Source organism: Schistocerca nitens, chromosome 5, assembly GCF_023898315.1.
Source record: "Schistocerca nitens isolate TAMUIC-IGC-003100 chromosome 5, iqSchNite1.1, whole genome shotgun sequence".
Lineage (NCBI taxonomy): Eukaryota > Metazoa > Arthropoda > Insecta > Orthoptera > Acrididae > Schistocerca > Schistocerca nitens.
The window spans coordinates 320031529-320046861 of NC_064618.1; the positions used below are offsets into that span (position 1 = coordinate 320031529).

At 46.3% G+C, this 15333-nt stretch overlaps 1 protein-coding gene across 1 annotated transcript in view; it reads left to right on the forward strand.

Moving 5' to 3' along the window:
* LOC126260425 (transient receptor potential cation channel trpm) overlaps positions 1 to 15333 on the forward strand; it is a 198932-nt gene that overhangs the window by 20333 nt on the left and 163266 nt on the right. The window contains exon 2 of the mRNA XM_049957754.1: positions 6307 to 6481. Within this exon, the coding sequence (XP_049813711.1) occupies positions 6307 to 6481 (175 nt within the window). The remainder of the gene's footprint in view (positions 1 to 6306; positions 6482 to 15333) is intronic.

Below are 15333 nucleotides of genomic sequence, written 5' to 3' on the forward strand. Positions count from 1 at the left end.
CTTAAGCTCGCGGGCCGTCTCGTTACCCAACGCGATAGCAGCGCTCCTAACGCATGAAATCAAAATTATAGCGTCAGTGATGTTCATGTTTGCGGGGTACCGCACCACTATAAATGTCAAACCTTTCCCAACACGTCACACGAACAAATTTCGCCTCGAAGCACTTGTTTTTTAAGAGTACATTCATTTTATATTCATCCCATTTTCAGATGTCACATTTATATAGGCGTCATGAAGTTTGTTTCTTTATTTACGATGCATTAAAACAGCTATCTTAAAGTCCTCCGTAGCAAAATTCTCCAACACTGTTAGTAAAGATAAGATGTTCACGAGACACAAATAAATGAAATCATCTCTAGATGAACCCATCTTGAAATATCACCATGGAAAAATAAACGCATATAAAAGCCGCTGATTGCAGCTAGTAAATTACACAAAAGAAATGACACAATTTCAGGGACTTTACGGGTCTCATACAGATATGCCCACGTTCGTGTGTAAGGGGGAGTTTACTGTAGAATGGGATGCCACTGAGAACTTGGATACAGGAGGGTGGCGTGCCAGAGTAATTCATGCAGTTTTACGAATCGCTGTGACAAAGTGGCTTAGTGCCTAACGCACCTGCGTAGTAAGCAGAAAACCCGGGTTCGATTCCTGACCTTGCTAGAAATTTTCATTCCTCGCTTAAGTCTATACACGTAAAATTATACACTACTGGCCATTAAAATTGCTACACTAAGAAGAAATACAGATGATAAACGGGTAGTCATTGGACATATATGTTATACTAGAACTGACATGTGATTACATTTTCACGCAATTTGGGTGCATAAATCCTGAGAAATCAGTATCCAGAACAACCACCTCTGGCCATAATAACGGCCTTGATACGCCTGGGCATTGAGTCAAACAGAGTTTGGATGGCGTGTACAGGTACAGCTGCCCATGCAGCTTCAACACGATACCACAGTTCATCAAGAGTAGTGACTGGCGTATTGTGACGAGACAGTTGCTCGGCCACCATTGACCAGGCGTTTTCAATTGGTGAGAGATCGGGAGAATGTGCTAGCCAGGGCAGCAGTCGAACATTTTCTTTATCCAGAAAGGCCCGTACAGGACTTGCAACATGCGGTCATGCATTATCCTGCTGAAATGTGGGGTTTCGCAGGGATCGAATGAAGAGTAGAGCCACGGGTCATAACACATCTGAAATGTAACGTCCACTGTTCAAAGTGCCGTCAGTGCGAACAAGAGGTGACCGTGACGTGTAACCAATGGCACCCCATACCATCATGATGGGTGATACGCCAGTATGGCGATGACGAATACACGCTCCCAATGTGCGTTCACCACGATGTCGCCAAACACGGATGCGACCATCATGATGCTGTAAACAGACCCTGGATTCGTCCGAAAAAATGACGGTTTGCCATTCGTGCACACAAGCTCCTCGTTGAGTACACCATCGCAGGCGCTCCTGACTGTGATGCAGCGTCAAGGGTAAACGCAGCCATGGTCTCCGAGCTGATAGTGCATGCTGCTGCAAAAGTCGTCAAACTATTCGCGCAGATGGTTGTTGTCTTGCAAACGCCCCAATCTGTTGACTCTGGGATCGAAACGTGGCTGCACGATCCGTTACAACCATGCGGATAAGATGTCTGTCATCTAGACTGCTAGTGATACGAGGCCGTTGGGATCCAGCACGGCGTTCCGTATTACCCTCCTGAACCCACCGATTCCATATTCTGCCAACAATCATTGGATCTCGACCAACGCGAGCAGCAATGTCGCGATACGATAAACTGCAATCGCGATAGGCTACAATCCGACCTTTATCAAAGTCGGAAACGTGATGGTACGCATTTCTCCTCCTTACACGAGGCGTCACAACAACGTTTCACCAGGCAACGCCGGTCAACTGCTGTTTGTGTATGAGAAATCGGTTGGAAACTTTCCTCATGTCAGCACGTTGTAGGTGTCGCCACCGGCGCCATGCTGGTGTGAATGCTCCGAAAAGCTAATCATTTGCATATCATAGCATCTTCTTCCTGTCGGTTAAATTACGCGTCTGTAGCACGTCATCTTCGTGGTGTAGCAATTTTAATGGCCGGTAGTGTATATGTTGTACACTGGGGTGGCAAATATCATGGGATACCTCGAAATATCGTATTCGACCTCATTTTTCCGCTGTGTGTAGTACATTAACTCGACGTGGCATGGACTCAACAAGTCGTTGGAAGTCTCCTGCAGAAATATTCAGCCATTCTGCCTCGACAGCCGTCCATAATTGCGAAAGCGTTGCTGGTGCAGAATGTTGTGCACGAACTGACCTCTCGATTATGTTCCATAAACGTTCGATGTGATTCATATCGGGCGGTCTGGGTGACCAAATCATTCGTTTGAATTGACCAGACTAAATACGAACAGTTGTGCGCAATGGCAGCCATTAAAATTACATTGTTATTTGGGAACATGGAGTCCATGAATGGCTACAAATGGTCTCCAAGTAGACGAACATAGCCAGGATCCAGTCCATTCCATGTAAACACAGCCCACACCATTATGGAGCCACCACCAGATTGCATAGTGCCTTGTTGACAACTTGACTCCACGGCTTCGTACGTTTTGTGCCACACTCGAACCTTACCGTCAGCTCTTACCACCTGAAATCATGACTCATCTGACCAGGCCACGGTTTTTCAGTCGCCGTCCAACCGATACGGTCACGAGTCCACAAGAGGCGCAGCAGGCGATGTCATCCTGTTAGCAAAGGCACTCGCGTCGGTCGTCTGCTGCCATAACCCATTAAGGCCAAGTTTCGCCTCACTATCCTAACAGGTACGTTCGTCGTACGTCCCACATTGATTTCTACAGTGTTGCCAGTCTATTAGTGTTGATATCTCTACGTAAACGCTGCTGTTCTCGGTCGTTAAATGAAGGCCGTCGGCCACTGCGTTTCCGTGGTGAGAGGTAATGCTTGAAATCTGGAATTCTCAGCACGTTCTTCGCACTGTGGACCTCGGAATACTAAATTCCCTAATGATTTCCGAAATGGAATGCCACATGCGTCTATCTCCAACTACCATTCTGCGTTCAAAGTCTGTTAATTGCCGTCGTGCGGCCATAATCACGTCCGAGACCTATTCACATGAACTGCCTGAGTACAAATGACAGCTCCGCCAATGAACTGACCTTTTATTCCTTGTGTACACCATACTTCCGCCATATGTATTTTTGCATATCGTTATCCCATGAGTTTTGTCACCTCAGCGTAAATTACCTTAAATTTCAATAGCCCAAGTGTTGTAATACGTCCGCAAAGACAAGAATTATTTACTAATACACTCCTGGAAATTTAAATAAGAACACCGTGAATTCATTGTCCCAGGAAGGGGAAACTTTATTGACACATTCCTGGGGTCAGATACATCACATGATCACACTGACAGAACCACAGGCACATAGACACAGGCAACAGAGCATGCACAATGTCGGCACTAGTACAGTGTATATCCACCTTTCGCAGCAATGCAGGCTGCTATTCTCCCATGGAGACGATCGTAGAGATGCTGGATGTAGTCCTGTGGAACGGCTTGCCATGCCATTTCCACCTGGCGCCTCAGTTGGACCAGCGTTCGTGCTGGACGTGCAGACCGCGTGAGACGACGCTTCATCCAGTCCCAAACATGCTCAATGGGGGACAGATCCGGAGATCTTGCTGGCCAGGGTAGTTGACTTACACCTTCTAGAGCACGTTGGGTGGCACGGGATACATGCGGACGTGCATTGTCCTGTTGGAACAGCAAGTTCCCTTGCTGGTCTAGGAATGGTAGAACGATGGGTTCGATGACGGTTTGGATGTACCGTGCACTATTCCGTGTCCCCTCGACGATCACCAGTGGTGTACGGCCAGTGTAGGAGATCGCTCCCCACACCATGATGCCGGGTGTTGGCCCTGTGTGCCTCGGTCGTATGCAGTCCTGATTGTGGCGCTCACCTGCACGGCGCCAAACACGCATACGACCATCATTGGCACCAAAGCAGAAGCGACTCTCATCGCTGAAGACGACACGTCTCCATTCGTCCCTCCATTCACGCCTGTCGCGACACCACTGGAGGCGGGCTGCACGATGTTGGGGCGTGAGCGGAAGACGGCCTAACGGTGTGCGGGACCGTAGCCCAGCTTCATGGAGACGGTTGCGTATGGTCCTCGCCGATACCCCAGGAGCAACAGTGTCCCTAATTTGCTGGGAAGTGGCGGTGCGGTCCCCTACGGCACTGCGTAGGATCCTACGGTCTTGGCGTGCATCCGTGCGTCGCTGCGGTCCGGTCCCAGGTCGACGGGCACGTGCACCTTCCGCCGACCACTGGCGACAACATCGATGTACTGTGGAGACCTCACGCCCCACGTGTTGAGCAATTCGGCGGTACGTCCACCCGGCCTCCCGCATGCCCACTATACGCCCTCGCTCAAAGTCCGTCAACTGCACATACGATTCACGTCCACGCTGTCGCGGCATGCTACCAGTGTTAAAGACTGCGATGGAGCTCCGTATGCCACGGCAAACTGGCTGACACTGACGGCGGCGGTGCACAAATGCTGCGCAGCTAGCGCCATTCGACGGCCAACACCGCGGGTCCTGGTGTGTCCGCTGTGCCGTGCGTGTGATCATTGCTTGTACAGCCCTCTCGCAGTGTCCGGAGCAAGTGTGGTATGTCTGACACACCGGTGTGAATGTGTTCTTTTTTCCATTTCCAGGAGTGTATTTATACGAGAAAGAATGAAAAGACAAGATGCGGCAATGAGATAAGCAGTCCCAGTCGACAAACCATTAGGTGAAACCTTACGAATTTCTTTCGCGGGTGGGAGTGAATTCAGTCGTGCGGCAGATCCGGCATGCAAGCCGCCGTGTGCTTGCCCAGTTGTCGCCTGCCGGCCGGCAACCCATCCGCCGGTGAAGCGAGACGTGCCATCTATCTCACAGGCGTTACCGTGGAAAAAATTCGCTCGGCAATTGTCGTCGAGCTGTGTAAGTGAACAAACTGCAAGCACATCATTTTATGGTTGTTGATGGAGTATAAACAGAAGTGGTATGGTAAGACGACTACCTCCAAGGGATGGCCAGTAAGAGAAAGACACAGTTGTATACGGAGCGGCTAGTTTCACAGCGTTTATTTTCAAACTGCTTTGTTGCCTATAGTAGTAAAATTGTCGCGACGAGAAGATAGTGATTAATCGAGTGTGTTATGTATACCACGTAAACGTGACCGTGTAATGCAATAGCCTTCATTCTCAAGCGAAAACTCGTCAGATGTTTCAATAAATGATCAAAGTACTTGGTTTGATCCTCAAGGCAACCATCCGAATACTTTGCATTTCCCGAGTGCTCGTGCTGCCACAGTGAGAATCCAACATATCAGTGAACAAATGAATATCTACGCCATAAAAACGACAATGGTCTCCAAACACTTGAATCAATGGCTGCCAACGGTCAAGGATGAAATAAAGTAGTTGTTATGATTGATTTTGTGGATGCATACATTTATATTGGCCTCAGGATCAACTGTTTATCCTAACATTCCCACGAAATGTAATGAGTAACGACCGTTTCGAAATTCTGTTGGGAATGCTGCATTTCACAGACAACACGAAAGCTGGTGCTTTAAATCTCCTCTCAAAAGTTCAATTCATCGTCGACGAACTGAAGTAGGACTTTAAAAAATATTATGACGAAGTATATTTAGCATTATATGAAACCAAACACGCACAAGTATTGCAACAAAATATTAAAATTGTGCCAAAGGTGGACATACCGACTATTAGGTAGGTGGTGATAATGATCTGGCTGGTTAGTGTACATGAATTACAAACAAAGAATATTTCTGTAACTAGATTTTCGTCCAACGAAGAAAATAAAAAGAATATACCTAAAAATAGTTCTCCAACTTTTTTTAAAAAAAAGAAAATATTTAGAGTTACAGAGAAGTACTAATTTTTTCTTAATCTGTCGCGATGTAGTATACAGCTTTTGGCTCGCATTCTGGGAAGGCTAACTCTGGATCAGTGCACTCTCTCTGTGTCGAAGCTGTTCGCCTCAGTAAAGAAACATCCAGCTTCATCAAATGTAGCACAGTAACATGAACATTTCAGATGACTTGCCGTACTCGAGTCGCAAGAATGCTTATCGGGAAATATCCAAAACTGATGAGAATTAAATAAACTATTGTAATTTGAGAGCATAAAGCGAGCATGATGTGCCGATGAATCCCGCACTCAGCTTCCACCTTTCTTTCTCTTTTCTGCAGATGCTGCTGCGGCCAGACTCTGACCTACCACTGCGGCAAGGGCATCGACGTCGAGGCAGCGACGACAGGAGTGGTGGAAGAGCCGTGGAGTCCAGCCAAGCATACCCAAGCCTCACCTACCAATGCCTATGGAACTATTGAGTTCCAAGGTGGTCCTCATCCGAGCAAAGCACAGGTAATTTGTGCAATCCATAATTACGCCAGTGAATAGCACCTAGCTCACACCTGTAGACTAATATCGTTACATACTTTCATTTATTGTAGGCAAGGCATCCCAAGTACTTTAACAGTTGTAGTTTTCTCTCCCTCCTCCTCCCCCCCTCCCTCCTCCCTCCTCCCTCCACAAAGATTCGTTTGATGGAGCAGGCTATGATAACCTATCCTGTGCAAGTCTCATCATCTCTGCATATCTGCTGTACCCCACATTCCTTTTCACCTATTAGCTATAGTCAAACCTTATCTCCCTCTACTGGTACACTCAAGACACAAGGAAATTAAAGACATTAGTTGCTAGTTGACATTGATTTAAATCAATGAGACAAGCTGAAAATTTGTGCCGGACTGGGATTCAAACGCGGGTCTCCTGCTGACTAGGCAGAAGCGCTGACTACTATGCCGTCTGGGCGCAGCGGTCACCACACCGTATGGACTACAAGGAACACGATTCCCTTCAGACCCAAATTCTCAACTTATACCACACACTACTGATGTAGTGGCCCTGTCATTAGCCACATTATTCGTGGCATCTCGCCGATTCACGTAAAAGCTAGTCTGGCGTGCATCTGCACTGAAGAAATCACTGGCCGTCATAGACTTAATTATATATTTGGCGTCAGCTCTTTCGGAGATATCCAAAAGAACAGACACCACATATATCGCTCTACAATTTTTACGTCCGTCCTCTCCCACATCCCTCCGATACCAAATTAATTATTCCTTGATGCCGTGGGATGTGTCCTATCACCCTGTCTCTTCGTTTAGTCATATTGTGTCCTAAGTTTCGTTTCTTCTCGAGTACATTTACTATCCCTTAATTAGTTATCCGATATACCCATCTAATCTGCACTGATAAGTCAAAACATGAGGATTACTACCCATCGTGAGACCTAATGATGCCTTGTGGCGTTGCAGTCATGTGACGTAAAAATAAAAGTATATAAACAGAGCAAAGACCAATGGGGAATAATTCACGCGACGGTACGGGCCGCAAACAGAGAAATCCACTGATCTAAGCGACTTTCACAAAGGGTAGATTGTTTTGGCCCGACTCCTGTGAACGAGCGTCTTGGAACCGCAAAAACAGGTCGGCTGTTCCTGTGCTAGTGTTGTGAACATCAATGGAAAGGGTTTGAAGGACGGTGAAACCACTAGTACGCGGCAAGGTGTTGGAGGTCAGCGCACATTGGTGAACATTGAGCTCCTTACCTGGAAACCCCTAAGTGTTCCCATATTGACCAACCTCATCGTCACGTACGAAGGCAGTGGGCACAGGATCGTCGAGACTGGATGGTGGTTCAAGCGAAACTTGTCGCATCGACGAATGAATCACGTTTCCCGTTACACCAGGTCGTTAGTCGTATCTGGATACGACGTCATCACCGTGCCACAGACGCAGCCCGGCGGGGACTGTATTATGCTATGAGGGACTTTCACCTGGGCTTCCTTGGGAGCTGTAGTGGTAATCAAAAGCACCATGACAACTGTAGACTATGTGAACATTAATGTGGAACAACTGCATTTCATTCACATCTATATACAGGGTGGTCCATTGATCGTGACCGGGCCAAATATCTCACGAAATAAGCATCAAACGAAAAACTACAAAGAACGAAACTTGTCTAGTTTGAAGGGGGAAACCAGATGGCGCTATGGTTGGCCCACGAGATGGCGCTGCCATAGGTAAAACGAAATATCAACTGCGTTTTTTTAAAATAGGAACCCCAATTTTTTATTACATATGCGTGTAGTACGTAAAGAAATATGAATGTTGTAGTTGGACCACTTTTTTCGCTTTGTGATAGAGGGCGCTGTAATAGTCACAAACATATGACTCACAATTTTAGACTAACAGTTGGTAACAGGTAGGTTTTTTAAATTAAAATACAGAACGTAGGTACGTTCGAACATTTAATTTCGGTTGTTCCAATGTGATACATGTACCTCTGTGAACTTATCATTCTGAGAACGCATGCCGTTACAGCGTGATTACCTGTAAATACCACATCAATGCAATAAATGCTCAAAATGATGTCCGTCAACCTCGATGCATTTGGCAATACATGTAACGACATTCCTCTCAACAGCGAGTAGTTCGCCTTCCGTAATGTTCGCACATGCATTGACAATGCGCTGACGCATGTTGGCAGGCGTTGCCGGTGGATCACGATAGCAAATATCCTTCAACTTTCCCCACAGAAAGAAATCCGGGGACGTCAGATCCGGTGAATATGCGGGCCATGGTATGGTGCTTCGACCACCAATCCACCTGTCATGAAATATGCTATTCAATACCGCTTCAACCGCACGCGAGGTATGTGCCGGACATCCATCATGTTGGAAGTAGGCTACATCGCCATCCCGTCATGTAGTGAAACATCTTGTAGTAACATCAGTAGAACATTACGTAGGAAATCAGCATACATTGCACAAATTAGATTACCATCCATAAAATGGGGGCCAATTATCCTTCCTCCCATAATGCCGCACCATACATTAACCCGACAAGGTCGCTTATGTTCAACTTGTCACAGCCATAGTGGATTTTCCGTTGCCCAATAGTGCATATTATGCCGGTTTACGTTACCGCTGTTGGTGAATGACGCTTCGTCGCTAAATAGAACGCATGCAAAAAATCTGTCATCATCCCGTAATTTCTCTTGTGCCCAGTTCAGAACTGTACACGACTTTCAAAGTCGTCGCCATGCAATTCCTGGTGCATAGAAATATGGTACGGGTGCAGTCGATGTTGATGTAGCATTCTCAACACCGACGTTTTTGAGATTCCGATTCTGGCGCAATTTGTCTGCTACTAATGTGCGGATTAGCCGCGACAGTAGCTGAAACACCTACTTGGGCATCATCATTTGTTGCAGGTCGTGGTTGACGTTTCACATGTGGCTGAACACTTCCTCTTTCCTTAAATAACGTAACTATCCGGCGAACGGTCCGGACACATGTATGATGTCGTCCAGTATACCGAGCAGCATACATAGCACACGCCCGTTGGGCATTTTGATCACAATAGCCATACATCAATACGATATCGACCTTTTCCGCAATTGGTAAACGGTCCATTTTAACACGGGTAATGTATCACGAAGCAAATACCGTCCGCACTGGCGGAATGGTACGTGATACCATGTACTTATACGTTTGTGACTATTACAGTGCCACCTATCACAAAGCGAAAAAAGTGGTCCAACTGAAACATTCATATTTCTTTACGTACTACACGAATATGTAATAAAAAATGGGGGTTCCTATTTATAAAAAAACCAGTTGATAACCGTTTGACCTATGGCAGCGCCATCTAGCGGGCCAACCATAGCGCCACCTGGTTCCCCCTTCAAGCTAGATGAGTTTCGTTCTTTGTAGTTTTTTCGTTTGATGCTTATTTCGTGAGATATTTGGCTCGGTCACTATCAATGGACCGCCCTGTAGATTCTGAAAACAACTGTGACGTGTATCGCACAGGGTACGTCCCATAGCACCAGTTATTAGGTTTCTTCCCGTTCCATTCACATGTGGAGCGCGGGAAGAACAATTGCTTAAACGCTTCTGTGCGGTGCCGCCCTCGGGCTCGGAGACGCTTCAAACAGCAAGGTGTCGGCATGTGAGGTGTCAGGTGGGTTAATGAAGTCACATTGGCACCAAATTTCACCAAAAACTATGTCCACCGCCACAGTGGACATGTCACACTATGGGAAGGTCGTCGCACCCCCCTCTTACCCACATTCACCCCTTATTTTGACGCCTCTGCGCTAGAGGTCAGCACCGCGACGCCCAGCGTTGAAATCGCGCGGTTTTCTTGTGGGTGGATAAGAAAAAAATTTCACACACACCGTCGCTCGTAGTCTACACGAAAAGGCATTAGGGGAGGCATAAAAGGCATCAGTGAAACCACCGTTTCCATAGGGCGTTGATTCCCACACATTTCGCTGTGTGATGAGCCGAGGAAGACGTTCTCGAGAACCTTCGACGCTGTTGGCGCCCCTCGGACGATTCCAACCTTCTCTAAGGATATCGAGGGCTAGGAAACCCACTGAACCTCATCGTAACCTTTTGGAGAATAGTGCGACAGAAATTTCTGCTCTGATGTGCAGGGTCGAATCGCTAGCGGCCGTTCGAAACCATTCCACGAAATCTGGCCTCGATCCGAAGCAGCAAAGGGTACTTAACTGGAAGAATGCATAAAGTTGAAATAAGTGGTTCATGTAATGTTAAAACAACAGCTGATTCCTCAAACTGGGGGGCTATCAAGTACGGGGTCCCACAGGTTTCGGTCTTAGGTCCTTTACTGTTCTTGATATACATTAATGACTTACCATTCTACATTGATGAAGATGCAAAGTTAGTTCTTTTTGCTGATGATACAAGTATAGTAATAACATCCAAAAACCAACAACTAAGTGATGTAATTGTAAATGATGTTTTTCACAAAATTATTAAGTGGTTCTCAGCAAACGGACTCTCTTTAAATTTTGATAAAACACAGTATATACAGTTCCGTACAGTAAATGGCACAATTCTAGTAATAAATATAGACTTTGAACAGAAGTCTTTAGCTAAGGTAGAATTTTTAAAATTTTTAGGTGTGTCCATTGATGAGAGGTTAAACTGGAAGCAACACATTGATGGTCTGCTGAAACGTCTGAGTTCAGCTACGTATGCTATTAGGGTTATTGCAAATTTTGGTGATAAAAATCTCAGTAAATTAGCTTACTATGCCTACTTTCATTCTCTGCTTTCGTATGGCATCATATTCTGGGGTAATTCACCGTTGAGCAGAAAAGTATTCATTGCTCAAAAACGTGTAATCAGAATAATTGCTGGAGCCCACCCACGGGCATCCTGCAGACATCTATTTAAGGATCTAGGGATCCTCACAGTAACCTCACAGTATGTATATTCACTTATGAAATTTGTTGTTAATAATCCAACCCAGTTCAAACGTAATAGCAGTGTGCATAGCTATAACACCAGGAGAAAGGATGATCTTCACTATGCAGGGTTAAATCTGTCCTTGGCACAGAAAGGGGTAAATTATGCTGCCACAAAAGTCTTTGGTCACCTACCAAACAGCATCAAAAGCCTGACAGATAGCCAACTAACATTTAAAAATAAATTAAAAGAATTTCTAGATGACAACAAAAAAAACTTAAACATTAGTGTCATGCAATATTTTGTGTAATGTAATATCTTGTACAGACATCTTTTATTAACCTGACACGTTCCACATCATTACAAAGTGTCGTATTCATGATCTATGGAACAGGTATTAATCTAAACTAATCTAATCTACTTAGCCTTTTTCAGCCCTCCTGTTTCGCGCCCTTCTGTGGTGTGACTACATACGGATGTGACATTGACACGTGTGTGAATAAAACGGCAAAAGGTCCCGCCAGCGGCACTCCGTTCGGCAAGACTCTCAGTGCATGCAATGAACATTTGGAGTCGGGTACTTAGCAAAACTGCAGGGGAGGACAGAGCGTGGAATACGTCCAACAAATAATCGAGGGAATAGGCTGCAAGTGCTGCTCCGAGGTCAAAAGGTTAGTGTATGAGAGGAATTCGACGCGGGCTACATCAAACCAGTCAGAAGACACTGATGACAAAAAAAAGCCACTGTGTACAGCGACATATCTACATCTGCTATGCAATTCACAATTACGTGCCTGACAGAGAGCTGATCGAACCAGTTCCGCAGTACTTCTCTACCCTTCCACTCTCGCACAGCGCACGGGAAAAACGAACACTTAATTCTCCGCCGCGCGGGATTAGCCGAGCGGTCTACGGCGCTGCAGTCGTGGACTGTGCGGCTGATCCCGGCGGAGGTTCGAGTCCTCCCTCGGGCATGGGTGTGTGTGTTTGTCCTTAGGATAATTTACGTTAAGTTGTCCGCAGCTCGTGGTCTTGCGGTAGCGTTCTCGCTTCCCGCCCACGGGGTCTCGGGTTCGATTCCCGGCGGGGTCAGGGATTTTTCCTGCCTCGAGATGACTGGGTGTCGTTGTGTCGTCTTCATCATCATCATTCATTCCCATTACGGTCGGAGGAAGGCAATGGCAAACCATCTCCGCTAGGACCTTGCCTAGTACGGCGGTGCGGGTCTCCCGCATCGTCCCCTACACTCCTCGGAGTATGGGACCTCATCATCATCATCAGTGTGTAAGCTTAGGGACTGATGACCTTAGCAGTTAAGTCCCATAAGATTTCACACACATTTGAACATTTGAACTTAATTCTCTGTGCGAGCTCTGATTTCTCTTATTTTACTACGATGATTATATCTCCCTGTGTAGGTGGTCGTCAAGAAAATGTTCTAGCATTCGGAGAGAAAGTTGGAGATTGAAATTTCGTGAAAAGAACTCGCAGCATCGAATCACGCCTTTGTTTTTAGTGATTGCCTCCCCAACTCACGTATCAAATCCGTGGCACTCTCTCCCCTGCTCCGTGACAGTACACAAAGAGCTGCCCGTCTTTGAACTTTTTGTATGTCCTCCGTCAGTCCTACCTGGTAATATTTATATTCCCGCAGAGCATTACTCCAGCAGAGAGCGGACAAGCATAGTGTAGGTAGTCTCTTTAGAGGATTTATCGTTTCTTCTAAATGTTCTGCCATTGAAACGCAGTCTTTCGTTCGCATTCCCCACAAAATTATCTACGGGATCATTCGAATTTAAGTTGTTCATAATTGTTATCCCTAGGTATTTAGCTGAACTGACATGTTTTGGGTTTGAATGGTTTATCATGTAAACGAAGTTAAATGGGTTCATTTTAGAATTCATGTGGATGACCTCGCATTTTTTATTGTGTAGTGTCAACTCCCACTTTTCGCAGTGGACTAAGAAACTGAATAGTAGCTAACCGATGCCGTGTATTGTGGTCCGACGAGACATTTTATTGCAACTTTTCCAATGATGAGAGGCCGCGAGTGCGCTGGTGATCCGATGAAACGTTTAACCGGCATTTTCTGAAGGGCGGAATTCAGGCCGGAGGTGGTTCTGTAATGTTTTGGGTTTTTTATCGTACCATGACTTGGGCCCACTCATTCATGTTACAGCGAACATGAACTGGAAAGCTTATTTCAACTACTCTTGATCAAATGTTGCCCTTCCCTTTACATCTTTTGCTGCGTACACTCCCGTCTCCTAAGACGGCAACAGCCACGTTCACAAAGCTGCACTCATACATTCCTAGTTTGACGAGCAGTCCGGCTCCCTGTAAAACTTTGACTGGTTTTCCCATCGTCAGTTGTTGTACACAAATGGCCTCTGTAAATCAGCTGTTCCGGTCTCAGATTTAGTCAGCACGATGATTTTTTTCTCTGTAGTTACATATCTGTGGTATGTTTAGTCTAATACACTGAGGTGACAAAATTCATGGGATGCCTCCCAATATCAGGTCGGACCTCCCCTTGCCCGGCATAGTGCAGCAGCTTGACATCGATTGGACTTCACAAGTCGTTGGAAGTCTCCTGTAGAAACACTGAGACATGCTGCCTCAATAGCCATCCATAGTTGCGGAAGTGTTGCCATTGCAGGATTCTATGTACGAACCGACATCTCGATTACATCCCATAAATGTTCGATGGCATTCATGTCGGGCAATTTGGGTGGCCAAGTCATTTGCTCAAACTGTCCAAAATGTTCTTCAAACAATCGCGAACAATTGTGGCACGATGACGTGAAATCGTTGTTTGAGAACACGAAGTCTAAGATTGGCTGCATATAGCCTTCAAGTAACCGAACATACTCTTTACAATCAATAATCGGTTCAGCTGGACCAAAGGACCCAGTCCTTTCCGTGTAACCACAGCCCATATCATTATGGAGTCACCACAAGCTTGCACATTGCCTTGTTGACAACTGGGGTCCATGGCATCGTGAGGTCTGGGCCACACTCGATCTGTACCAACTGAAATCGGGACCCATCTGATCAGGCCACGGTTACCAGTCGTCTAGGGTCCAACCAATATGGTCACGAGCCTAGGAGAGGCGCTGCATGCGATGTCTCGCTGTTAGCAAAGGCACTCGCGTCAGTTGTCTGCTGCCATATCCCATTAACGCCCAATTTAGCCCCACTGTCCGAACGGATACGTTCGCCGTACGTCCCACATTGAGTTCTGCAATGCTGTCTGTGTGTCAGTGACGATAACACTATGCGAACGCCGCTGCTCTTGGTCGTTAAGTGGAGGCCAGCGACTACTGAGTTGTGCTTGGTGAAAGGTTATGCCTGAAATTTGGTAATCTCGGCACACTCTTGACATTGTGGATCTCAAAATATTGAATTCCCTAATGATTTCCGAAATGGAATGTCACATGCGTCTAGTTCCATCTAACATTCTACGTCATGCGACCACAATTACGTCGTAAACCTCTTCACATGAATCACCTGGGTACAAATGACAGCTCCGCCAATTCAATGTCCTTTTATACCTCGTATACGCCGGTCCCTAGCCCGGGGCCTCACCATACAAGAGGTGAGGGAGGAGGAGGGGGAGGAGTAACAACCTCGTTAAAAAACCAAGGTTCACCTGGCCCGGGTGATAGCACCTTGTAAGGGCTCCTTGCTAGGACTACAGTGAAGACCTCAACGGTAGTGAAGGCGGAGGGAATAGTTCTCGGTACGGCGGAACTAGCGGAAGAGGCAACCAAAGAAAAAAATCCACTTGGCGTATGTCTTGAAACAAGCGGCTGAGTGGTCAGCGTCTGTCCACCAGTGGTGCGGCTGAAAACCATTCCTCGGAGCTAATAACCTCGAGTAGAATCCTTAGGGGACTTGTTCCCCTAACCCAACAAACAATCAACA